We start from the raw sequence: 25,124 nt of genomic DNA, 5'->3' as shown, positions 1-25,124 counted from the left end.
ATGAGACAAAAATATTATACTTGGTCATTTATTTATTGAGGAAAAGGATCCAAATTACATATCTGTGAGTGGCAAAAGTATGTGAACCTCTAGGATTAGCAGTTAATTTGAAGGTGAAATTAGAGTCAGGTGTTTTCAATCAATGGGATGACAATCAGGTGTGAGTGGGCACCCTATTTTATTTAAAGAACAGGGATCTATCAAAGTCTGATCTTCACAACACGTTTGTGGAAGTGTACCATGGCACGAACAAAGGAGATTTCTGCGGACCTCAGAAAAAGTGTTGTTGATGCTCATCAGGCTGGAAACGGTTACAAAACCATCTCTAAAGAGTTTGGGCTCCACCAATCCACAGTCAGACAGATTGTGTACAAATGGAGGAAATTCAAGACCATTGTTACCCTCCCCAGGAGTGGTCGACCAACAAAGATCACTCCAAGAGCAAGACGTGTAATAGTCAGTGAGGTCACAAAGGACCCCAGGGTAACTTCTAAGCAACCGAAGGCCTCTCTCACATTGGCTAATGTTAATGTTCATGAGTCCACCATCAGGAGAACACTGAACAACAATGGTGTGCATGGCAGGGTTGCAAGAAGAAAGCCACTGCTCTCCAAAAAGAACATTGCTGCTTGTCTGCAGTTTGTTAAAGATCATGTGGATAAGCCAGAAGGCTATTGGAAAAAAGTTTTGTGGACAGATGAGACCAAAATAGAACTTTTTGGTTTAAATGAGAAGCGTTATGTTTGGAGAAAGGAAAACACTGCATTCTAGCATAAGACCCTTATCCCATCTGTGAAACATGGTGGTGGTAGTATCATGGTTTGGGCCTGTTTTGCTGCATCTGGGCCAGGATGGCTTCCCATCATTGATGGAACAATGAATTCTGAATTATACCAGTGAATTCTAAAGGAAAATGTCAGGACATCTGTCCATGAACTGAATCTCAAGAGAAGGTGGGTCATGCAGCAAGACAACGACCCTAAGCACACAAGTCGTTCTACCAAAGAATGGTGAAAGAAGAATAAAGTTAATGTTTTGGAATGGCCAAGTCAAAGTCCTGACCTTAATCCAATGGAAATGTTGTGGAAGGACCTGAAGCGAGCAGTTCATGTAAGGAAACCCACCAACATCCCAGAGTTGAAACCGTTCTGTACGGAGGAACGGGCTAAAATTCCTCCAAGCCGGTGTGCAGGACTGATCAACAGTTACCGGAAACGTTTATTTGCAGTTATCGCTGCACAAGGGGGTCACACCAGATACTGAAAGCAAAGGTTCACATACTTTTGCCACTCACAGATATGTAATATTGGATCATTTTTTTCAATAAATAAATTACCAAGTATAATATTTTTGTCTTATTTGTTTAACTGGGTTCTCTTTATCTACTGTTAGGACTTGTGTGAAAATCTGATGATGTTTTAGGTCATATTTATGCAGAAATATAGAAAATTCTAAAGGGTTCACAAATTTTCAAGCACCACTGTATGTGTGTATGTATAAAGAGTGTAACTTTATTAACAGTTTAATAGAGTAAACACACAATAAAAGTGCAACTGTTTTCCACCGAGTCAACTTTTTTTTAAACAGTAGAGACACTTCCTCACAAGTGTGGCTAATAATCCCCTAGCAGAAGAGTCCAAATTTTGGTTTCTGTTTCATTTTACTGGGTACAGTTGTCACACATTCTGATTGGCTCCTGAGTAATCTGCAATAATATTTGATATGCTGGTGATAAATTCCATGCATTTTCAATGTAGTAAAGCCAACTACCCCACAGGGCCTAGTGCCCCCCTTTCCCCTATATGCAGTCTTGTAGGATTTGATTATGCACACTATATAGCTAAAAATTTGAAGACAAGTGACCATTACACCCATATATGGTTCTTCCCTCGACCGTTGCCACAAAGTTCGAAGCACACAATTGTATAGAATGTTTTTGTAAGCTGTAGCTTTGTGATTTCCCTTCAGTAGAACTAAAGTGGGGTGGCACGGTGGTGTAGTTGTTAGCACTGTTGCCTTACAGCAAGAAGGTCCTGGGTTCGAGCCCCGTGGCCGGCGAGGGCCTTTCTGTGTGGAGTTTGCATGTTCTCCCCGTGTCCGCGTGGGTTTCCTCCGGGTGCTCCGGTTTCCCCCACGGTCCAAAGACATGCAGGTTAGGTTAACTGGTGACTCTAAATTGACCATAGGTGTGAATGTGAGTGTGAATGGTTGTCTGTGTCTATGTGTCGGCCCTGTGATGACCTGGCGACTTGTCCAGGGTGTACCCCGCCTTTCGCCCGTAGTCAGCTGGGATAGGCTCCAGCTTGCCTGCGACCCTGTAGAACAGGATAAAGCGGCTAGAGATAATGAGATGAGATGAGAACTAAAGTGGTGTACACACAGGATGAAACTAGCAGCAATGCAGTGATTATAGACCATGGAATGTCAGTGAAATTCAGTAATATGTAACAATGAAAGGTGACCGTTGGTGATGCAAAATGGGCGGATATGGAGTTAAACTAATCTCACCTCAGAGGCAACTACCAATGGGAGTGATGGATACTGTTGACTGGTAGATGACACCAACACTAAGTTGTAAATAAATATACAGTGTTGTACAAGAGGGATACCATACTAGGCAACCATAGCCTGGAACGTCTACTAGTGACCAAATTTCAGCTACAAAGCAATGGGCAACGAGCAAATCACTTTATATGTGGATGGCCCTTAAAGGGCCCAAACCTGTTTCAGTATGACAATGCACCTATACACAAAGCGAGGTCCATGAAGACATGGTTTGCCAAGGTTAGAGTGGAAGAGCTCAAGTATCCTGTATAGAGCCCTGGCCTCAACCCCACTGAACACCTTTGGGATGAACTGGAACACTAATACTCCTTTTTGACCAACAGGGAATGGGTTCTTGACCCAGATTCCTTGAACCTTGGTGCCAGGTAGTGAACCAGCCTGTGTTTTCACCAGTTTCGAGCAGAACCATTGTAATCAAGGATGTGTCGTGAACAGAGAGCATTACAAGATGGTGGTGTGCATTGATTACCTGTGAGCTTTTGTTCTGTTATTGCAGATATTTGTTTTTGGTCCAGTTTTTTTCTGAAGATGTATCCTTTTCTGTTGTGTTCTCCATTGCTGTGCTCTCCAAACTAATGACAAGCCCACTGATGTTGTCATGGTTCATGCTGGAACAACCAGCTATACAGGGTTAGTCAAAATTATGTTAACACTTAAATGGTAGAAACCAATCGGATCTGTATTAGAAGTTCATCAATGGCATACTGCTGTACCATCTGTAGGTAGACGTCTGACATCACTCTTGGGGTGTCAAAAAAGTAGGGCCCAATTACGCCAGCAGCGGTCACGGCGCACCACACATTCAGGAGAAAAATAATCCATTAGTGTTAACATAATTTTGACTAACCCTGTATTATGGTTACCAAAGACCATTATAAAAATGGTACCTACTGCCATCTAGGCATGCTGCAATACAGATACGAGTGGGGAGTCAAACTCTCGCGATCACCAGAGGACTAGCCCCCCACTGTAACCCTAGCTATGTAATAGGCAAAAGGCCAAGGGCTACGGAAACGGAGATCGGCGCTACATGGCGTGGGAAGGACTTTGATTTGTATTATGGTTCCAGCTGGGAACCAACTTTTCAGGTTCTGAACCAATTTATTTTTGGTCAAAATGCTTTGAACGGTTAAAAATTTGGTGCAACAGAACCCATTCCCTGTTGGTCAAAAAGGTGTATGACTACACCCTAGGCCTCCTCACCTAACATGAATATGATGGGTGGTACAGTGGTGTATTGGTTAGCGCCGTCGTCTCAAGCAAAGGTTCTGGGTTTGAACCCCACAGCCAACGAGGCCCTTCTGTGTGGAGTTTGCATGGTCAAGTTTATTTGTATAGCGCTTTTAACAATAAACATTGTCGCAAAGCAGCTTTACAGAATTTGAACGACTTAAAACATGAGCTAATTTTGTCCCTAATCTATCCCCAATGAGCAAGCCTGTGGCGACGGTGGCAAGGAAAAACTCCCTCAGACGACATGAGGAAGAAACCTCGAGAGGAACCAGACTCAAAAGCGAACCCATCCTCATTTGGGCAACAACAGACAGCATGACTATAACATTAACAGTTTTAACATGAAGACAGTTTCGTTGATGTTATAAACTCTTCACTGATGGAAACTTGAGTGCAAAACTGTTCATGACAACTGCAGTCCTAAAGTTAGCAAGTCAACTGTAGTCCTCAGACATAAAAACATTACTGTAAGAGTCCAGAGCGTCCTCCAGGTGTAACCCTCAACTGTCCTCATGGGGCCGTCCTTCACAGGAGCGATGCGATAAAACTCCGATGCACCAGGATGGATCAAGCAGGTCCGAGGGGCAGAAGAGGCCAGCATCTCAATCCCAGGACCAACATGTAACTCAGAGGGACAGATTGGGGGGGGAGAGAGAAAACACAGGTTGTTAGGTCTCATCTCATCATCTCTAGCCGCTTAATCCTGTTCTACAGGGTCGCAGGCAAGCTGGAGCCTATCCCAGCTGACTACGGGTAAAAGGCGGGGTACACCCTGGACAAGTCTCCAGGTCATCACAGGGCTGACATATAGACAACCATTCACAGTCAATTTAGAGTCACCAGTTAACCTAACCTGCATGTCTTTGGGGGAAACCAGAGCACCCAGAGAGAACATGCAAACTCCGCACAGAAAGGCCCTCGCCGGCCACGGGGCTCGAACCCGGACCTTCTTGCTGTGAGGCGACAGCGCTAACCACTACACCACCATGCCGCCCAGGTTGTTAGGTATGCCCTAAAAATGACACAAGTATTAAATCTGTGTGGTAGCCCTGCATGTCTGCATGGGTTTCCGTCAAGGACATGTAGATCAGGTAAAATACCCAGTGGTTGCACCAACCAGTGCGTCCTTAGTGCCAGTCCCAAGCCTGGAAAGGGTTGTGTCAGGAAAACAATCTATGCCAAAGGAAAGGGGTTGAAAATCACAAACTACGTGACAGCTTAAACTGCTCCAAAATCTAGTCTTATTATAATGGATGGAAAGAATGGGCTGTCCAGTTGGTTAGGTGTCCATAAACCAGTGCTTTGACGTTATTGCATTACACCTTGCTTTCTAATGTCTAGACAGACTCAGGACAATCCATGTCGTAGTAATGGGATGTGATATGTGTGTGTCCTGAGGACGGTGGTGTGTGTAATCAGAGGCAGCCTTGCAGCAGGTTGTGAGATCTGTGGTCGGAGATTGAGCGCACACACGGCGGCGCGGCGGCACATCCCAGAAATCAGCTGTGCCATGGACCTCGTTTTTGATGCCTGCTCGGATGGTTGCCATTGATCCAGGTCAGTTCTGAGGGTTTTCTTCAAGTGATCACTCGTTCTATGAATAGAGAAGGAAAAAGAAAACACAAGGTCAGAGCTGTTACGTCTGGAACGCTCGTTAAAACGGATTGTAGCGCGCGCTTTAGTGGTTCACGACATGCGACTGTCGCATTGCCGCAGTCACTGACAGTAGGTTATATGTGTGTGTGGTATTATTTCAGTGTGATTAGAAACATAGTGTTGCACGGGTTTAAAGACTAAAATGTCCCCCTGGAACGCATACTAACCCTGGGAACAGATTTGAGCTTCACAGGAACACAAACGAATAGGAACAAATCCATTTTGGACTTCTGGTATAGAACAGATGCTGAGCAGATGTTTTAGCGGTAATTAGTGCAGACATGGGGACATGAAGAAGAACACAGGCGGTATAAAGGGATGCCGGCTTTGCCCCTCACTCACACGCCTTTCCTTTCCTTTCCTTTCCTTTCTGGAGTGGACACTATGGCGCTTGGGTGCAAATAATTATGCATCAAAACCGAACTGTTTTCAGGCAATTTATTAAGCACAATATTATTGCGGTTTTCATGTGCCAATAAAGCACCCAAAGCTTAGCTCAGCACATTCTGGGCCGCATGGCATCTGAATTAGGGTTGCCAGATTGAGCAAACTGTTTCCTATCACCAGTGTGTTTGCACGAATTGTGATACAGTATAGTGGCGCTGATGAGCAATCTGTTTTCCATTGTGCATAATTGCTCAGTGTTCATTTACACAGGAGGGAATGCAGCAATGAGAGGCTCAGGAGAAGCTGCGTCTGAGTCACTCTTCGAAAGCGTCCTCAGATCATGGCTGGTGTGGAGCTGAACGCAAGGATCAGTGTGACGTAACGCAACCCTGAAGCGATGCTGTGTGGCTTCTCGAACCTCGCTGAACTCTGCTGAGAGAATGAGGCAAGCGGTGAGCGCTACACTCTCTGTGTGGGGCGAGAGGCGCTTGGGTTACACCACTCTGAACGACTCCAGGGAGGCGCTGCTGGAGGACAGCTGCCTGATGCCTGGGCTTAAAGAGGACTCTGTTGTGGAAGAGAAGGAGCTGGCAGATGGTGAGCAAGATGAGCAGGAGGCAGTGGTGGGATCATCGCCGTCCACACCTCCAGCACTGACGCAGGGTGACGGAATCGCACCAGAACATCCAGAGACGCTGCCCTCGGCTCTCAAACCTGAATCGAATTCAGGCCGTAGAGGCAGTGTGAACATAAGTGCACCCGAGAATGGATCTACTACCGTCAGAAGGGGGTCTCTCGGTGCCCTACTTGTGCAGCGTTGCAGTTCTTTGGGCTCTACAGCCCCACAGTGGGTCCCAGATTCTCAGGCACCAGTGTGTATGAAATGTGGCTCCAGATTCTCCTTCACAAAAAGGAGGCACCACTGCAGAGCCTGCGGGAAGGTAATGGACTGAAAACCTGCCGTAAATCCATGCCTACAGTATGTGAAGTAGTGTGACTAGATTTATATTTAGAATCAGATCTAGTAAAAGGGACTTCAAATTAATCTAGGCTAAGTCTCTTTGCTTCAAAAGAAATCTTATTTTTAGTGACGACATCACTGCAGTACTGAAATTAACAGCTTTTATTGCACTGAAAGCTCAGATGAAAAAAAAATGCAGATTCATAGATTTTGCTGTTTTGGCAGATATCTCTGGCAGGTCTCCATTTTTGAAATGAGCCTTTAGTCTCAGAAAGGATACAAAACTAAACCTGTGGGTTAGTGGTTATGTAGTGTGCCAGATAGATGCCAGTTGGGGTGGGGAGGGCTGGTCTGTGTCACATAATGTACACCAGTGTCTGTTACACTCTGTTTGTATGTTTGTTTTTATCTGCAGGTCTTCTGTGTGGTCTGCTGTGACTTGAGATTCAGATTGACTCACTTGGGAGGAAAAGAGGGTCGGGTCTGTGTCACCTGTCACGCTGCTCTCATTAACAGTGGGTATTTGAATATATAGCATCACCGTTGTCACTATATCGTTTGTTATCCGGTTTATTATCCATCCATCCATATTATCTAACAACAACCTTCATGTGTATCCTTGTCTGTCTCTGCCTTACAGAGACTCTTCGCAAGGAACAAAAGAAAGTATGGTTTGCTGACAGCGTTTTATCCAAAAACGAGACGTCTAGTGCCAACACCACTCCAACCCACAGGGATTCGGTGCCAACACATGCACCTGCAGCAGCTCTTGTCGTATCTGCAGACCTGTCTGTAAGCTCTTTTTTGCAGACTCTCAAGATGGAAAAAAAAAAGCCAACACTGTTCTCTTATTTCCTTTAATGATGCAAAATGAACAACGGTTCAGTGTATTGTCACAGGGTGATTATTCACTAGCTATTCGGGAAGTCTCTTAACCGTCAGTCATACTGATGTCAGTTAGTTTGGGCTAATAACGCTAACCAGACACCTTGGGTTTCTTTAAGATACACGGTGTTAAAATTCTACATCTTTGGCTCCAGTGAAAAGTGCAGATTGTTTCTGGCCATCTTTTACTGCAGGGTTGACCATCGACTTTCTCACAGTGGCCAATTTCCCTCTAACATCTCAAGCATTCTCATTCCCATAGTGGCTGATTTCTCTGCAGTGCCTCTGATACTGTGGCGCATGGTGTCGCCCACTTGTGGCCATTTGTGGTACTGCATGACTCACATAACTGCTTAGACTCCCTGCTCTGGCTCGTTCTCTCACACCCACATTTATGTCTCTGGTGGCAGATACTCCAAGAAACTGACCTTCAACTTCTCTTTTTTTGGTCCATCGTTTGACCACAACATCCTTTTACAAGGATTACAAGAATTCTTATGAACCTTTGGGGTTATAGTACACTTTCATGGCAAGGCCGAGGATAAATCATCAGGAAGTTATTAAGATTTTCAAGCAGTTCTTCACCAAAGTCTTCATATACATGTAAGTGCTTTTCTTGTCCTTGGTGGTGTATACCTCCAGAACCGGTACCCCTGTAAGAAGAGGTACCACCCTACCGGGTGATTTTTCCTGTAACTGCTATCATGTCCACGCCACCTGCATGAAGTGCTGCAGGTCATATCCTGCTCTGTTTCCTGATAAACAGTGTCTTTAGTTCTCTCATCATTACTCTGGATGGGATTTGTTGGGGTGGGAATTTTTTGGGATCCTCATTTGGGTGACTTATAAGAAGAGACACTCATAGAGACACTCATTTGTTCCTCATTCTGGTACGAAAGGGCTCAGTTCTCGAAACTGTCATTAAAGCAAAGGTCAAGGAAATTCAAAAGCAAGAATGTCCTCTTCTGCTATGCTGGTTGCACCATGGTGACTCTCACAAGACCTTCATGCAAAGTTATCATCCGCTTCCTTAACTCCTCCCTCCTTTTCTATATTGACAGGAAGTTCCATAGAAGATTGACTAGCTACAGCACCCATGAGCAATCAGGGTCCAGTCTGATCTTGACCTCTGAGAATGGTATCTCCTGCTCTATAGCTCTGGCTGTCTCAGAGACATCTTCTTCTTCTTCTTTTCCCTATGCTTCCTCCTGTTTTGGACCAGAGACTGGTTCTCCTCTAGAGAAGGCAAACTGTTCTTTCTCTTTGTTTAGATGTCTCACTGCTTCCAGAAGATGTCACAGAAAATGGATCCCGAGCTGTTAAAGTGTCTTTTTGAAACAAGCTGGTGGAGTCATTGATAACACTTTAGTGCAGGAATTTTTATGAGTGATTTCAGAGTTCTGACTGGCGATCATCAAAAATAAACCTTCAAACAAAAAATATTTAACTATTTGGAGAAATATTTTGTAATTATGATACTTCTGTTGCTGTAGTCAAGTGTTGTCTCATCTCATCTCATTATCTCTAGCCGCTTTATCCTTCTACAGGGTCACAGGCAAGCTGGAGCCTATCCCAGCTGACTACGGGCGAAAGGCGGGGTACACCCTGGACAAGTCGCCAGATCATCACAGGGCTGACACATAGACACAGACAACCATTCACACTCACATTCACACCTACGGTCAATTTAGAGTCACCAGTTAACCTAACCTGCATGTCTTTGGACTGTGGGGGAAACCGGAGCACCCGGAGGAAACCCACGCGGACACGGGGAGAACATGCAAACTCCGCACAGAAAGGCCCTCGCCGGCCACGGGGCTCGAACCCAGGACCTTCTTGCTGTGAGGCGACAGCGCTAACCACTACACCACCGTGCCGCCCGTCAAGTGTTGTATCTGTAGTAAAAAAAAATCTATGCTGATCTCCACCTACTTAATTGGCTCCACCTCCGAACAATTTCATTATCACAACATAATAACTTTTTTTATAGTGCTGCACAGCACATAGTTCTATTAAAAGAGCTCAAAACTGGATTATAAGACCAACCAAAAACAGCTAGAGACAAGCGTTGTTTCTTTTAGTGACTTTATACTGTAGTAGTGGCAGGCTGGTGAAGGAAAACACTATCTTGGCGCACATCCTACTTTAACTCTGTCCAGCAGTTCCAAAGATCTCCACTGTAAAAGGTGTACCAGGATACTTCTGGAAATCTTGCTCCTGTTGTGTCTTCTTCGGCCCTTTGACACTGGCTTCACATGGCTTGCCTCACATTTCCATCAATAGTTACAACATCTTTGGTCCCGGGTGGCACGGTGGTGTAGTGGTTAGTGCTGTCGCCTCACAGCAAGAAGGTCTGGGTTCGAGCCCCATGGCCGGCGAGGGCCTTTCTGTGGGGAGTTTGCATGTTCTCCCCGTGTCTGCGTGGGTTTCCTCTGGGTGCTCCGGTTTCCCCCACAGTCCAAAGACATGCAGGTTAGGTTAACTGGTGGCTCTAAATTGACTGTAGGTGTGAGTGTGAGTGTGAATGGTTGTCTATGTGTCAGCCCTGTGATGACCTGGCGACTTGTCCAGGGTGTACCCCGCCTTTCACCCGTAGTCAGCTGGGATAGGCTCCAGCTTGCCTGCGACCCTGTAGAACAGGATAAAGCGGCTAGAGATAATGAGATGAGATGAGATGAGATGAGATGAGATGAGATCTTTGGTCCCAAAATCTGTACTTCATCTATGATTAACTGGTAGGTCCCGAGCAGCCCACCAATCTTAAGAAGGGTTTCGACACAGATGTACAGTACTGTGCAAAAGTCTTAGGCACATGTAAAGAAATGCTGTAGACCAAAAATGGCTTAAAAATAATGAAATGAAATGGTTCAACATTTAAAAAATACTATAAACAGCAGTAAGCCATAAGATCGTGAGTTCTACTCACGGTCGGGTCATACCAAAGGCCATCATAAAAATGGTACCTACTGCTGTCTGACAAGGCACGCTGCAATACAGATGTGAGTGGGGAGTCAAACTCTCGTGGTTACCAGAGGACCAGCCCCTCACTGTAACCCTAGCTATGTAATAGGTGAGAGAGCCGAGGGCTATAGAGATTGGTGCCATATGGTGCGGGAAGGACTTTAGACAATATTTGGTGTGAGACGACCCTTTGCTTTAGTCTCCGGTACAATGAGTGTGGTTTTATAAAGAAATGAGCTGTAGGTTTTACTGAGCGTCTTACAGAACCAGCCATGGTTCTTCTGGACACTTTGACTGTCACACTCGCGTCTTCCTTTTACACCAAAACCCAGCAGCTTCCATTACGTTTTCTTTTTTAATCTGAAAAGTCGTCTCTTATGTAACATGCTGCTTAGATGCAAACTTTTTTTTCCTGTAACATTTCATTTTGTGCTGGAAAACGAACGTTTGGACTCTAAAATGTTTTTGTCTAAACAAAACATTGTCCACATTATCTAAAACTCGATAACGTAGAAGTCATAAAATAGAAATTGAGAACAAAGTTTGTATGAAAAAAAAATAGTGTGCCTAAGACTTTTGCACAGTACTGTCGATTAGCAATAAAGTTCTCCACCACCTCCATGCAAAAAGTGCTGGTTACCTGAACTCCCTGGTGTGTACACTATACTATGTTCTTGTGGTAGATATGTGTGCTATGCAGCACCTGTCAATATCAAATATTGATGTGATTGAGCTATTAGGAGGTAGGGCCAATGAATAGTCTGTACTTTGGAAGCTCGACGTCATGGTGGCGCAGAGTGTATTGTTGCCGTTTCACAGCTCCAGAGTCCCTGGTTCGATCCTTAGTCTGAGTTGCTGAATGTGGAGTTTCACATGTGCATGTGTGTTTTATCCAGGATCTCTGGGTTGACTTGCCCATATGTGGATTAGCTACACTAAGTGGACTTCAGGGAAAAAGACAAAAACAACGTAGAAAATCAGACTTTTAAAGTGCCATTCCACCATTGGATGTATTCTTTGGCATAAAATACAATATATTTTGACAACATATATAAATCGTATCACTAGATAGAGAAATCGTTTAGCTTCAAAATGATATATCAAACATAATTTTTTTGACAACGACAAGTATATTAATTTTGCGACCAAAGTCACCTACCCTTTTAATTTCCGCGCGTGATGTCATCGGCAGGTTCCCCTTCTTGTGTACCATGTGACGTGGCACATATTATCAGCAATGGCGGATAGAACGCGATAAAATTAATACCAATAAATCTAGCTAATACCAATAAATCTAGCTAACTGAAAGATTAACTCAAAATTTTTCGCAATTTTTTTGGCCCCCATATACGAGGAGAAATGACTCTCTCACTTTGGGGGTTTCCTGGTCTAAAAATAGACCGACACGTGGTACACAAGAAGGGGAACCTGCCGATGACATCACGTTTCACTACCGCGCGGAAATTAAAGGGGTAGGTGACTTTGGTCGCAAAATTAATATACTTGTCGTTGTCAAAAAATTATGTTTGATATATCATTTTGAAGCTAAAAGAGTTCTCTGTCTAGTCATGTTGTCATAAAATGTATTGTATTTTATGCCAAAGAATACATCCAATGGTGGAATGGCACTTTAAACAATGTGTTTCTCATTTCTATGCAATCTAGTAGCATGCACTGTAAACATAACAAGCTGGTAAGAAACAATTACTATCCAATATTCAGCTGTAAACGCTAACGTGACAAACATGTACACTTTTTTTTATGACCTCTAGGAAATGCCAAACTCTCCTTGTTTGGGGCATCAGGAAGTGGTTAACAGTCCCAAAGGGAGCTCAGCGAAGCCCTTACCACATAAAGGGCTTCCTCCTATCCTCACCTCTACAGGTGTTAAAGGAGGTATGATTGTCCTCATATCGCATTAACATATCCTTACATGCATTAACAGCATCCATTACGTTCAAAAGTTTGGGGTCACCCAGACAATTTTGTGTTTTCCATGAAAAGTCACACTTTTATTTCCCACCATAAGTTGTAAAATGAATAGAAAATATAGTCGAGACATTTTTCTGGCCATTTTGAGCATTTAATCGACCCCACAAATGTGATGCTCCAGAAACTCAATCTGCTCAAAGGAAGGTCAGTTTTATAGCTTCTCTAAAGAGCTCAACTGTTTTCAGCTGTGCTAACATGATTGTACAAGGGTTTTCTAATCATCCATTAGCCTTCTGAGGCAATGAGCAAACACATTGTACCATTAGAACACTGGAGTGAGAGTTGCTGGAAATGGGCCTCTATACACCTATGGAGATATTGCACCAAATACCAGACATTTGCAGCTAGAATAGTCATTTAGCACATTAGCAATGTATAGAGTGGATTTCTGATTAGTTTAAAGTGATCTTCATTGAAAAGAACAGTGCTTTTCTTTCAAAAATAAGGACATTTCAAAGTGACCCCAAACTTTTGAACGGTAGTGTATATTGTGTCTCATTTCCTCCCAAAGGCAGTGGAAACATTTTCAAGCTACAGTTATTTAATAAAAAATACACTATATGGTCAAATGTTTGTGGACACCTGACCATCACAATTATATTTGATTGTTGAACATTACATTCCAGATTTAGTCCCCTCTTTGTTGTTGTATTAACCTCCACTCTTCTGGGAAGGCTTTCCACTAGATTTTGAAGTACAGCTGAAGGGATTTGTGTTCATTCTTCCACAAGAGAATTAGTAAGGTCAGGCATCAACGTCAGGCTAGGAGGTCCGGGGTGTAGTCAGTGTTCCAGTTCATCCCAAAGGTGTTCAGTGGGGTTGAGATCAGTGTGCAAGACATTCGAGTTCTTCTACTCCAATCTTGGCAAACCATGTCTTCATGGAGCTCATTTTGCGCACAGGGCATTGTCATGCTGGAACATGTTTGGGCCTCTTAGTTGCAGCGAAGGAAAATGACAAAGCTGCAGCATACGAAGACGTTCTATTCAATTCTGTGCTTCCAACTTTGCTACAAAAGTGTGAGGAAGAACTACATATGGGTGTGATGGTCGGGTGTCCACATAGTTTTGCCCTTATAGTGTATATTAGGAACTATTAAAAAGCAGTTCTATGCAGTGACATGAACATAACTCAAACTGGTTCAGTCTGCTCTCCATGAACATTAATCTAACATGCCTATTCAAGCACAACATAGACTTCAAGCATATTAACATTTACAGATCCTCGGTGTTGTCTGAGGTGCGTGTAATTACTTTGTCAAAGGCTTTGGCCTCAAGCTAATGTATCTTGCAGATTACACAGTGGAAGAAAAGCGGACGGAGACTTCTTTGCTCGAGGAACTGGAGCAAGGCCAAACCGAACCACTGGTATTTGTCCTCAATGCCAACCTTCTGGCCATGGTGAAGATCGTCAGCTGTAAGTCTGACTCCACTGTTCATGACCTGCACTGTAACAAAATGACTTCTTTGCAAGTGAAAATATCTTGGATATAGTCCAAATTATCTAGTAATTCCTCATCTCATCTCCTCTAGCCGCTTTATCCTGTTCTACAGGGCCGCAGGCAAGCTGGAGCCTATCCCAGCTGACTACGGGCGAAAGGCGGGGTACACCCTGGACAAGTCGCCAGGTCATCACAGGGCTGACACATAGACACAGACAACCATTCACACCTACGGTCAATTTAGAGTCACCAGTTAACCTAACCTGCGTGTCTTTGGACTGTGGGGGAAACCGGAGCACCCGGAGGAAACCCACACGGAGAACATGCAAACTCCACACCGAAAGGCCCTCGCCGGCCACGGGGCTCGAACCCGGACCTTCTTGCTGTGAGGCGACAGTGCTAACTGCTACACCACCGTGCCACCCCATTAAAAAAATAATTTTCTTATTCTACTGGCAAATAATTGTGTATGCGCATGTGCAGCTGGGGGCATGGATCAAAAAATCTAATAAGTTTGACCTTGTTGGGACATTTGTCTGGTCTCCACTTGGATTTTGTTTGATTTGTTCTCACACGAACAAAAAGAACAGAGCGCATTACTCCAATTCTAAGGTCCCTTCACTGGCTTCCAGTAAGCTACAGAATTGACTTTAAAGCATTGCTGCTGGTGTACAAATCTCTAAATGGTACAGGGCCCAATTACCTCTCTGATATGTTGCAGCGGCCTAACCCAATCAGATCTACCAGATCGCAACAGAAAAATTTACTATTAAAACCAGTTGTTAAAACAAAGTGTGGTGAAGCAGCTTTTAGCTACTATGCAGTACAGCTATGGAACCAACTCCCAGAGGACATTAAAAATGCTCCTACTGTTGGCAGCTTCAAATCTAGGTTAAAGACCAAGCTGTTTTCAGATGCTTTCTGTTAAATAATTAATAATTTTACATTTTTTTATAATCTTTACTTTCTCTGCATGTTTTAAATTTACTTTAATTTTATTCTATTTTATTCCGCTGGTTTCTTTTTCTTTTTCTCCTTTTTTTCTTTTTGGCATTTTATTATTTTATTTCTACTATTGTTTAATTCTTATTATTTTCTTTTAATTCTTTTAATTCTTTTAATTAATTGTTTTAGAATAAAAATAAAATTATTTTATGTAATTTTATTTCTCTATTGTTTACTGTTTTTGCTTCTGTAAAGCACATTGAACTGCCATTGTGTATGAAATGTGCTATATAAATAAACTTGCCTTGCCTTGTTCGGTGTACGCACAGCATTAATTAGTTATATTAATAATCATGTCACTGAAAGGTTCTTACAAGGATAGTAAGACAAGTGTGTGTGTGTGTATTTATTTCTGCAGATGTAAACCGAAGGTGCTGGTGTGTGACGTCTAAAGGTATGCATGCAGTGGGTCAGCCAGAGGTAGTCGTGCTATTACAGTGTTTACCAGAAGAAAAACGATTCCCCACAGACATCTTCAATCACTTTATTCAAATCTACTGGGACGCCCAGACAGGTAAAGTTTGCTCCCAGAATTAAATCGTAAGCATTTGGTCACTGAACTCTTCTTACCCCCCCCCCCCCCCCCCCCCCAAAAAAAAAAAGGATGCAATGTTGTTCAGATCTACACACATATTATTCTTGTTTTTATTTTCAGCCGGAAAGCTCTTGAATCATCTGAGTCACTCTTTGGCTGCGCGAGGTTTTCTGGACAGCGAGGAGCACGCTGGATTTCTCTATGTGCGTCCCACGTTACAGTCTCTGGACGGTCTGCCGCTGCCCCCCCAGCCCTTCCTGTTTGGCCTGCTCATTCTTCGGGCTGAGAGTCCTTGGGCCAGGGCCTTCCCCCTGCGCCTCATGCTTCGTTTGGGAGCTGAATATAGATGTAAGAAGTTCAGGATTGACTATATTGACTTGCATTTCAAAGTTGAAGAGAATGTTCATCCTATGCTTAGGAGATCATGAGTTTGAATCCCAGTGAAGCGGCAGACAACTGTGACTGGGAGGTCAGGAGAGCAAAATTAGCTTTCTTGGTAGTCCAAAATTGGCTTGTGGGTGGGAGAGATGCATTTACTCGTTCGCTCCCCTATAAGTCAGAGCAACACTCATTAGTCATGGATGTCTGTGAGCTCATGTATGACGAAGACAGCAGTTAATGCTTTAATGCAAGTTTGTTCAACTGCCTTGTGAAGCAGCAGTTTGTCTAGATGTGGAGGTTGATGAACGTGTTAGACTTCACCCTCCCTGGTAGCTGTCATGTGATAAAGGAATAGGAATTGGAAAATTACCACATTGCGAGAAGACTGGGCTAAAAAAAGGATAGTCACAATACAGTGTTATTAATTAATTAGTGTGTGCCTTTGTGTTGCTGATTGTTGTTGTCTCCTCTGCCCTGCAGTTTATCCCTGTCCTTTGTTCAGTGTACGATTCAGAGAGCCGCTTTTTGGTCAGATCAACAACAGCATCATGAGGCTCCTTGTGGTGAGACTCCATCATTATTATATCTTCTCTTACTGCTGACTTTTAATGCTTGTAATATTAGATTTAATGTCCCCTCTGGTACAATTTGTAGGACTTCCGTTTTTACCGTTACACGTTGCCGGTAGTGACGGGGCTCATGGTTGATTTGGAGGCGCGGAGCACATGCATCACTATCCCTAAAAGCCGTCATGCTGAGGTAAGGCAGCCCACCGAGGCATCACAATACACATTAAAGAAATCCTTGAATGCTGATCATTTGTAATTGAGATAATTAAATGTCTTTCCATGATGTAATGCTGAGACTGAAGAGTCTCGCTGAGCTTAGCGTGAAATCCCAGAAGATTCCACAGTGAGCTGCCGTTTGCAGCTGTGACGGCATGCTGTTAATTCAGGTTACGTCTCTTCTCTCGTTGCTTGCTCAGCTGCTGAAGGTGCTGAGTAAGTCGAACGAGAAGCTGCTGGCGATGGGCGCTTGCTTTAATGAGCGTGCCGACTCCCACCTCATCTGTGTACAGACTGCAGACGGACAGTACCAGACTCAGGCAATCAGCATCCACAGCCAGCCTCGCCGAAGTGAGCAAACGAACACACACACACACACACACACAACTACGTGAACATAAATATACATACTGACAGTCTGAGAGGTCATTAATTAGGCTCCACCCACTAGAGAGTGTCCGAAGGTTTGTTTCGATCTGCTGGTCATCTACACATTAGTTTACCTTAAAAATTCAATTAAGAGATTTAAACTGCAGTTCTGAAGAAATGTATCTGCTACATGATAAAGTTTTTCCATGATGCCAAATATGCAATTTTTCTGATTTGTGGAGCAATGTTGATACGGGTGGAACAGTGCTGCAGTGGTTAGCACTGTTGCCTTACAGCAAGAGGGTTCTAGGTTCGAACCTCATGGCCGACAGAGGCCTTTCTGTGTGGAGTTTGCACATTCTCCTCGTGCCTGCATGGGTTTCTAGAAGGTCAGGTTAACTGGCCCGTGTGTGTGTGTGTGTGAATGGTTGTTTGCCTGGGGATGCTGTGGTAGGCCTAGCAAGCCGGCAGCAGATGAAGTGTGCTCAAGTTAGACTCAAACAGCCTCGTAAGAGGCTGACAACTGTGTAGATTAACTGACATAAGGCTCAAATGAATTTTAAGTGTACGAAAATGTATGAATGTATTCTGAGAAAGTGCAACAGAGATGCATAAATCAGAATCGAAGTGGTCAAAGAGACTAGAACGCTCCTAGACTTGACTCAAAATGTCTGTTTTGTTTTTATTTTATCTAATTTAGGAATAAGCCAGAAAATATATCCACCTCAGCCATGTTACTTTTTTTAAAGAAAGAAAGAAAAAAAGAAATTTCTAGACACACTTTTTCATAGAAGGTACTGTCCTGTGCTAGTCTTAGGCACATATAAAGATAAAAATAATGAAATGGGGCGGCACGGTGGTGTAGTGGTTAGCGCTGTCGCCTCACAGCAAGAAGGTCCGGGTTCGAGCCCCGTGGCCGGCGAGGGCCTTTCTGTGCGGAGTTTGCATGTTCTCCCCGTGTCCGCGTGGGTTTCCTCCGGGTGCTCCGGTTTCCCCCACAGTCCAAAGACATGCAGGTTAGGTTAACTGGTGACTCTAAATTGACCGTAGGTGTGAATGTGAGTGTGAATGGTTGTCTGTGTCTATGTGTCAGCCCTGTGATGACCTGGTGACTTGTCCAGGGTGTACCCCGCCTTTCGCCCGTAGTCAGCTGGGATAGGCTCCAGCTTGCTTGCGACCCTGTAGAACAGGATAAAGCGGCTACAGATAATGAGATGAGATAATGAAATGAAATGTTTCAAGATTTAAAAAATACTATAAACAGCAGTAAGCCATAATAAATCAATATAACGAAGTCAATATTTGGTGTGAGGCGACCCTTTGCTTTAGTCTCAGGTATAGTGAGTGCAGTTTTATGCGGAAATGAGCTGTAGGTTTTACTGAGTGTCTTCCAGAACCAGCCACAGTTCTTCTGGACACTTTGACTGTCAGACTCGCGTCTTCATCATTATGCTTTCTTTATTATGGAATATGCTGCTCAGATACAAACATTGTTTTCTCATCTCATTATCTGTAGCCGCTTTATCCTGTTCTACAGGGTCGCAGGCAAGCTGGAGCCTATCCCAGCTGACTACGGGTGAAAGGCGGGGTACACCCTGGACAAGTCGCCAGGCCATCACAGGGCTGATACATAGACACAGACAACCATTCACACTCACATTCACACCTACGGTCAATTTAGAGTCACCAGTTAACCTAACCTGCATGTCTTTGGACTGTGGGGGAAACCGGAGCACCCGGAGGAAACCCACGCGGACACGGGGAGAACATGCAAACTCCACACAGAAAGGCCCTCGCCGGCCACGGGGCTCGAACCCGGACCTTCTTGCTGTGAGGTGACAGCGCTAACCACTACACCACCCCACATTGTTTTCCGTAACATTTAATTTTGTGTTGGAAAACGAATGTTTGGACTCTAAAATGTTTCTGTACTGACTCGATAATATAGAAGTCATAAAATAGAAATGTATAACAAAGTTTGTATGAAAAAACATAGGAAATAGGGTGCCTAAGACTTTTGCACAGCACTGTATATAATGAAAACATTTATACTCTGAAATAACACATATGGAATAAAGCAGTGAGCAAGAAAAGTCTTTAACAGATCAAAACTATTTTGTATTTTAAATTCCTAACAGTATGCCTGATGAAGTGTTGTGCATTCCTGGCATGTTCTCAACCAGCTTCATGAGGGAACTTCACTCTAGCTCAAGCTCTAGTTGGAGGCTTCTTCTAAGTTCCTACTTGTTTTGGGGGAAACAGTTAATTATTAAGTACAAACCTTCAAAATGTTTTTAAGAATAAAAAATACAGAAATGAAAGGGAAAAAAACAACATAAAGGTGTCTTATTTGTTGGACCACCACAGACCACCAGTGCCCTTTGGTATTGATTTAACAAGTCTCTGAACTGTACTGGAAAAATGAACACCATTTTTCCCAATATATATTTCTTAAATTAGTGTTTTGATCATACGTGCAGTTCTAGAGAGTGCTGTTTGACATGTCGGTCCAAAATCTAACATAGGCTTGCGATTGGGTTGAAATCTGGTGACTGCAAAGGCCGAAGTGTATGGATTTTTGTATTATCCTGTTTTCCTGTCCTTCAGTGAACCATCATGGAATGTGACTGGGGTAGCACTGTGATCATGGAAGAGAGCAGTACTATCAGAATAGGGATGAACAGTCAGAATAACTTTGTACTGATTTGCAGTGACCCTTCCGCCTCAGGACAAGTGGAGCCAAACCTTGCCATCAAAATGCCTCCCCCTCAAAACGTCCCAGTCTGAATATTAAATATCATTCTCATCTCATCTCATCATCTCTAGCCGCTTTATCCTTCTACAGGGTCGCAGGCAAGCTGGAGCCTATCCCAGCTGACTATGGGCGAAAGGCGGGGTACACCCTGGACAAGTCGCCAGGTCATCACAGGGCTGACACATAGACACAGACAACCATTCACACTCACATTCACACCTACGGTCAATTTAGAGTCACCAGTTAACCTAACCTGCATGTCTTTGGACTGTGGGGGAAACCGGAGCACCCGGAGGAAACCCACGCGGACACGGGGAGAACATGCAAACTCCACACAGAAAGGCCCTCGCCGGCCCCGGGGCTCGAACCCAGGACCTTCTTGCTGTGAGGCGACAGCGCTAACCACTACACCACCGTGCCGCCCAATATTAAATATAGTGACTCTAAATATGGTGACATGGGGGTAACCATGGCTTGAAGGTTAGCGAAGCAGCCTTGGGCCCTAAGGGTCACCGGTTTGATTCCTGGGACCGGTAGGAAAACCGTGAGGGGAGTTGAGTGAATGAACAGCACTTTCCCCTCTTTCTGTATCATGGCTGAAGTGCTGCCGAGCAAAGCACCTAACCCCCAACTGTTCCCTGGGTGCTGTAGCATAGCTCTGCTCTGGGTATGTGTGTGTGCTCATTGCTCATGTGTGTGTTCACTGCTTCGGATGGGTTAAATGCAGAGGAGGAATTTCACTGTACATGTGACCAAGGGAGTAACTTTGATTTTGACATTGGTGGGGACACAAAAGTGATCCAAGGCAGAGCTTCTGAAAAGTGGGGGTTTTTTTTCCATTAGCAATCATAATTTCATGTCATGCAGATCTTATAGGTTAACAAGGGTGGCTGTGGCCTAATGGTTAGGGAGTTGGTCTTTGGATCCCAGGGTTGTAGGTTCAAATCCCACCCTTACATCTCCCTACATCTCCAGCCATGGCTGAAGTGCCCTTGAGCAAGGCACCTAACCCAACATTGCTCCAGGGACTGTAACCTAGCTCTGATGTGTCCTGTTACGTTGTTAAACCTGCCTAAGGAGCCGCAGCAATACTTTTATGAAGGGTTTCCATACATCAAAAGGATTTTGTTGAGTTTTTAAAGCTCGACGGAAACCCTGCACTTACATTCTTGACTTTGAAGAAGAATGAACGAATGTCTCGTTTCTTGGGAGAGGGGCCGTCATCCATGATACTCGAGTCAGCATGCGAGTCGTAGGGCAAGCATGCATGGACATCGAAGTCCAGCTCAATTTGTAGGCTGACGGAGAGTGGGGGGTGCGTGGGGTAGGTCAGGTGTGTACGTGTGAGATACGGGGGGTTGATGGGCGGGTAGTCACAGCTGCTGTGGGAAGTGTGCTGCTTTTACAGCAGATGGAGTGACAGCTGGGATAGCCAACCATGTAAGTTAGCGAGAAACAGGTAGCTAATCAGAGAATGATATCTACGTTAGAGGGGGGATTATTAGCAGTGTCATACATTTAACCCTTTGTGTGCCATATAATCATTGCTCAGGTTAGGACATCGGTTTTATTGATCGTGATTACACAGTAGCGGCTGAATATTGGTAGGGACACGTCCCTAGCGTCCCTACCCAAAATTACGCCCTAGCATGTGACAAAAATAAAGGCTTCTTCTTCTAAACTTGTTACTGAGTCAAATTCAAGTTCTTTAACATGCTAGCATTTCTATTCACATTGTCTTTTGCGCACAATGGAAACTCCACTATTGAGGTTATCTAGGAAGGTTCATGTTTTCAATAGTGTTCAATTTCAACCCACTTGGACAGCTCTGAAAGGTCTGGACCAACATGTTAGACAGCTCTCTTGATCTCTGTCATCTAACAGCAATAATGATCACTAGGGGGCGTCAACAATACAGTTTAAAGAGTTCTGCATAACTGTAATGTAGTCTCCGCTGCTTTATAATCAGACCCACATTAAAATAAAATTATTTTTGTCTTTCAGTTACAGGCTCCTGTTTTTTTGTATTCAGTGGTGCATTGAAGGCTTCATCAGGATACCTGGCCAAATCCAGCATTGTTGAAGGTTTGCTGTTTGTATATTTGTTTCAGTGCTTTCTTGTTGCAGTGTATCACAAATGTGTCTTGATTGCTATGATGAATTGGTGTTTGTAATTGATGACGCTTGTAAAACTATAGGTGTGTAAGAGCAGTGATTTGCTATATGTAATTAGGTGCAGGACAGTCAGTAACGTTTTGTGCAGCAGTTTCTATTTGAAATTAGATAGTTAATGGGAGCATTCATTTGCCTCTGCCTATATTGTTATCATAAGTCATATACACTACCGTTCAAAAGTTTGGGGTCACTTTGAAATGTCCTTATTTTTGAAAGAAAAGCACTGTTCTTTTCAATGAAGATCACTTTAAACTAATCAGAAATCCACTCTATACATTGCTAATGTGGTAAATGACTATTCTAGCTGCAAATGTCTGGTTTTTGGTGCAATATCTCCATAGGTGTATAGAGGCCCATTTCCAGCAACTCTCACTCCAGTGTTCTAATGGTACAATGTGTTTGCTCATTGCCTCAGAAGGCTAATGGATGATTAGAAAACCCTTGTACAATCATGTTAGCACAGCTGAAAACAGTTGAGCTCTTTAGAGAAGCTATAAAACTGACCTTCCTTTGAGCAGATTGAGTTTCTGGAGCATCACATTTGTGGGGTCGATTAAATGCTCAAAATGGCCAGAAAAATGTCTCGACTATATTTTCTATTCATTTTACAACTTACGGTGGTAAATACAAGTGTGACTTTTCATGGAGAACACAAAATTGTCTGGGTGACCCCAAACTTTTGAACGGTAGTGTACAGCCATAAACATAAATCCTTATAAGCCCCTATATCAGAAAGGCCTGGTTGCATGTTAGGGGGGAAAAAAAAAAGTCTGTACAGTGTGGTACAAACTCTGCCAGATACAGATGGGATGAAGATTAACTTGTCCCATAGTAATGGAAAGAGGAAAATATAAAGAAAACTTGGAACAGGTCATGATCCAAAGCATTTTTACGTTTATCTCTGAATCATATTGGCCTTTTATGGGCTTTCATTTCTTGGTCAAATATTTTCCTAAATGTTCTTGGCACACTAACGTTATCACACAGCTAAATCTTATCAAGTCTGACCTTCACTTAACTGAAGGCAAAAAGTCCCTGAAACAATTTGAGCTAAAAAATTGCACCGTTACAGGTCAGGCAGACCTTCAAGGAATAGTGTTTGAAAGATTTTAGTATTAAACATTAAAAATGGGGTGGCACAGTGGTGTAGTGGTTAGCGCTGTTGCCTCACAGCAAGAAGGTCCTGGGTTCGAGCCCCGGGGCCGGCGAGGGCCTTTCTGTGCGGAGTTTGCATGTTGTCCGCGTGGGTTCCCTCCGGGTGCTCCGGTTTCCCCCACAGTCCAAAGACATGCAGGTTAGGTTAACTGGTGACTCTAAATTGACCGTAGGTGTGAATGTGAATGGTTGTCTGTGTCTATGTGTCAGCCCTGTGATGACCTGGCGACTTGTCCAGGGTGTACCCCGCCTTTCGCCTGTAGTCAGCTGGGATAGGCTCCAGCTTGCCTGCGACCCTGTAGAAGGATAAAGCGGCTAGAGATAATGAGATGAGATGAGACATTAAAAATGTACATTCGCTCCAGAATTATTGGCACGCTTCTTGAAAATGAGCATAGACATACAGTGTCCTCCACGATTATTGGCACTCCTTGTAAAGATGAGCAAAAAGGGTTAGAAAAAAAATCCAGCTTTTAGTGAAATTGCTTCATCTCACACTGAAAAAATGAGAAAAATCCAACTGAAATATATTTAATCAGAGAAAAACAAATCTCTTATCAAGAAATAATTATTTTTGATAAAAACAAATGCGGGGCGGCACGGTGGTGTAGTGGTTAGCGCACAGCAAGAAGGTCCGGGTTCGAGCCCCGTGGCCGGCGAGGGCCTTTCTGTGCGGAGTTTGCATGTTCTCCCCGTGTTCGCATGGGTTTCCTCCGGGTGCTCCGGTTTCCCCCACAGTCCAAAGACATGCAGGTTAGGTTAACTGGTGACTCTAAATTGACCGTAGGTGTGAATGTGAGTGTGAATGGTTGTCTGTGTCTATGTGTCAGCCCTGTGATGACCTGGCGACTTGTCCAGGGTGTACCCCGCCTTTCGCCCGTAGTCAGCTGGGATAGGCTCCAGCTTGCCTGCGACCCTGTAGAACAGGATAAAGCGGCTACAGATAATGAGATGAGAAAAACAAATGAGCTATTATTTTTGGCACCCCTGACATTATAGTGAACGCAACATACAGTACTGTGCAAAAGTCTTTAGCCCAGGTCAGATGGCATGCTGCGACCTGCGATCGGTCGGGTGGCGACCGATCGCAGGTGGACGCATGCGTTTTGCATCAAATCCTTCATTGTGGTCAGACGCATTGCAAGACGCAGAGTTTTTAAGCTGAATCAGCCAGTTGGAAGCAGATGCAGCTAGACGCAGGTTGACGCAGCGCACAGAAAACTTTTTAAAAATATAAGGCCATGAGACTGCTCGCAGGTTGTTGTAAACTATTTGCAGGTGCAGTCTGTGGAGAGATCGCAGCCATCTTTAAAGACTTGTCTTCCCCTGCGTCAGCCTGTGTCTAGCTGCCACTACCTGCTTCAACCGGCGATTGGTTGCTCAAGCGTTGCACGACCGCCTGCCTCTACATGCGCCAACCTGCTATTTGCACCGAAGCGAATCGCAGCTGAAATGCGAACAGACCGTGATCCACTTGCCTCAGCCTGCCTCTACTAAAGACCCTCTGCAACACTCTGCCATTATCTGTGTCGTTGTGTGTCGACGCAAGACCAGTCTTGCATCTACCTGCGATTTTGTTATCGCAGGTAGATGCAAGTAGTTGAAAACTAGCTGCAGCCTGCTGTCTGACCTGGGCATTTGGCACATGTAAAGAACTGCCGTAGCCCAAAAACAGCTTAAAAATAATGAAATGAAATGTTTTAACATTAAAAAAAGTACTATAAACAGTAATCAGTAAGCCATAATAAATGAAACAAAGGCAATATTTGGTGTGAGACGACCCTTTGCTTTAAAAAAAGAAAAAGTCTCTGGTACAATGAGTGCAGTTTTATGCGGAAATGAGCTGGAGGTTTTACTGAGCGTCTTCCAGAACCAGCCACGGT

General features: G+C 44.0%; 1 protein-coding gene across 1 annotated transcript in view; it reads left to right on the top strand.

Moving 5' to 3' along the window:
- Positions 1-5,150: 5,150 nt before the first annotated feature.
- zfyve9b (zinc finger, FYVE domain containing 9b) overlaps positions 5,151-25,124 on the top strand; it is a 32,143-nt gene continuing 12,169 nt past the window's right edge. The window contains exons 1-12 of the mRNA XM_060940593.1: positions 5,151-5,355; positions 6,112-6,782; positions 7,218-7,317; positions 7,443-7,594; positions 12,421-12,544; positions 13,934-14,056; positions 15,445-15,600; positions 15,742-15,969; positions 16,483-16,565; positions 16,657-16,761; positions 16,988-17,138; positions 21,916-21,996. Of these exons, the coding sequence (XP_060796576.1) occupies positions 6,282-6,782; positions 7,218-7,317; positions 7,443-7,594; positions 12,421-12,544; positions 13,934-14,056; positions 15,445-15,600; positions 15,742-15,969; positions 16,483-16,565; positions 16,657-16,761; positions 16,988-17,138; positions 21,916-21,996 (1,804 nt within the window). The 5' untranslated portion in view covers positions 5,151-5,355; positions 6,112-6,281. The remainder of the gene's footprint in view (positions 5,356-6,111; positions 6,783-7,217; positions 7,318-7,442; positions 7,595-12,420; positions 12,545-13,933; positions 14,057-15,444; positions 15,601-15,741; positions 15,970-16,482; positions 16,566-16,656; positions 16,762-16,987; positions 17,139-21,915; positions 21,997-25,124) is intronic.

The sequence above is a fragment of the Neoarius graeffei genome, chromosome 15, assembly GCF_027579695.1.
Source record: "Neoarius graeffei isolate fNeoGra1 chromosome 15, fNeoGra1.pri, whole genome shotgun sequence".
In the NCBI taxonomy this organism is placed as follows: domain Eukaryota; kingdom Metazoa; phylum Chordata; class Actinopteri; order Siluriformes; family Ariidae; genus Neoarius; species Neoarius graeffei.
Note: the sequence above shows the minus strand (reverse complement) of the source record. Positions and strands in the feature narration are given on the sequence as shown.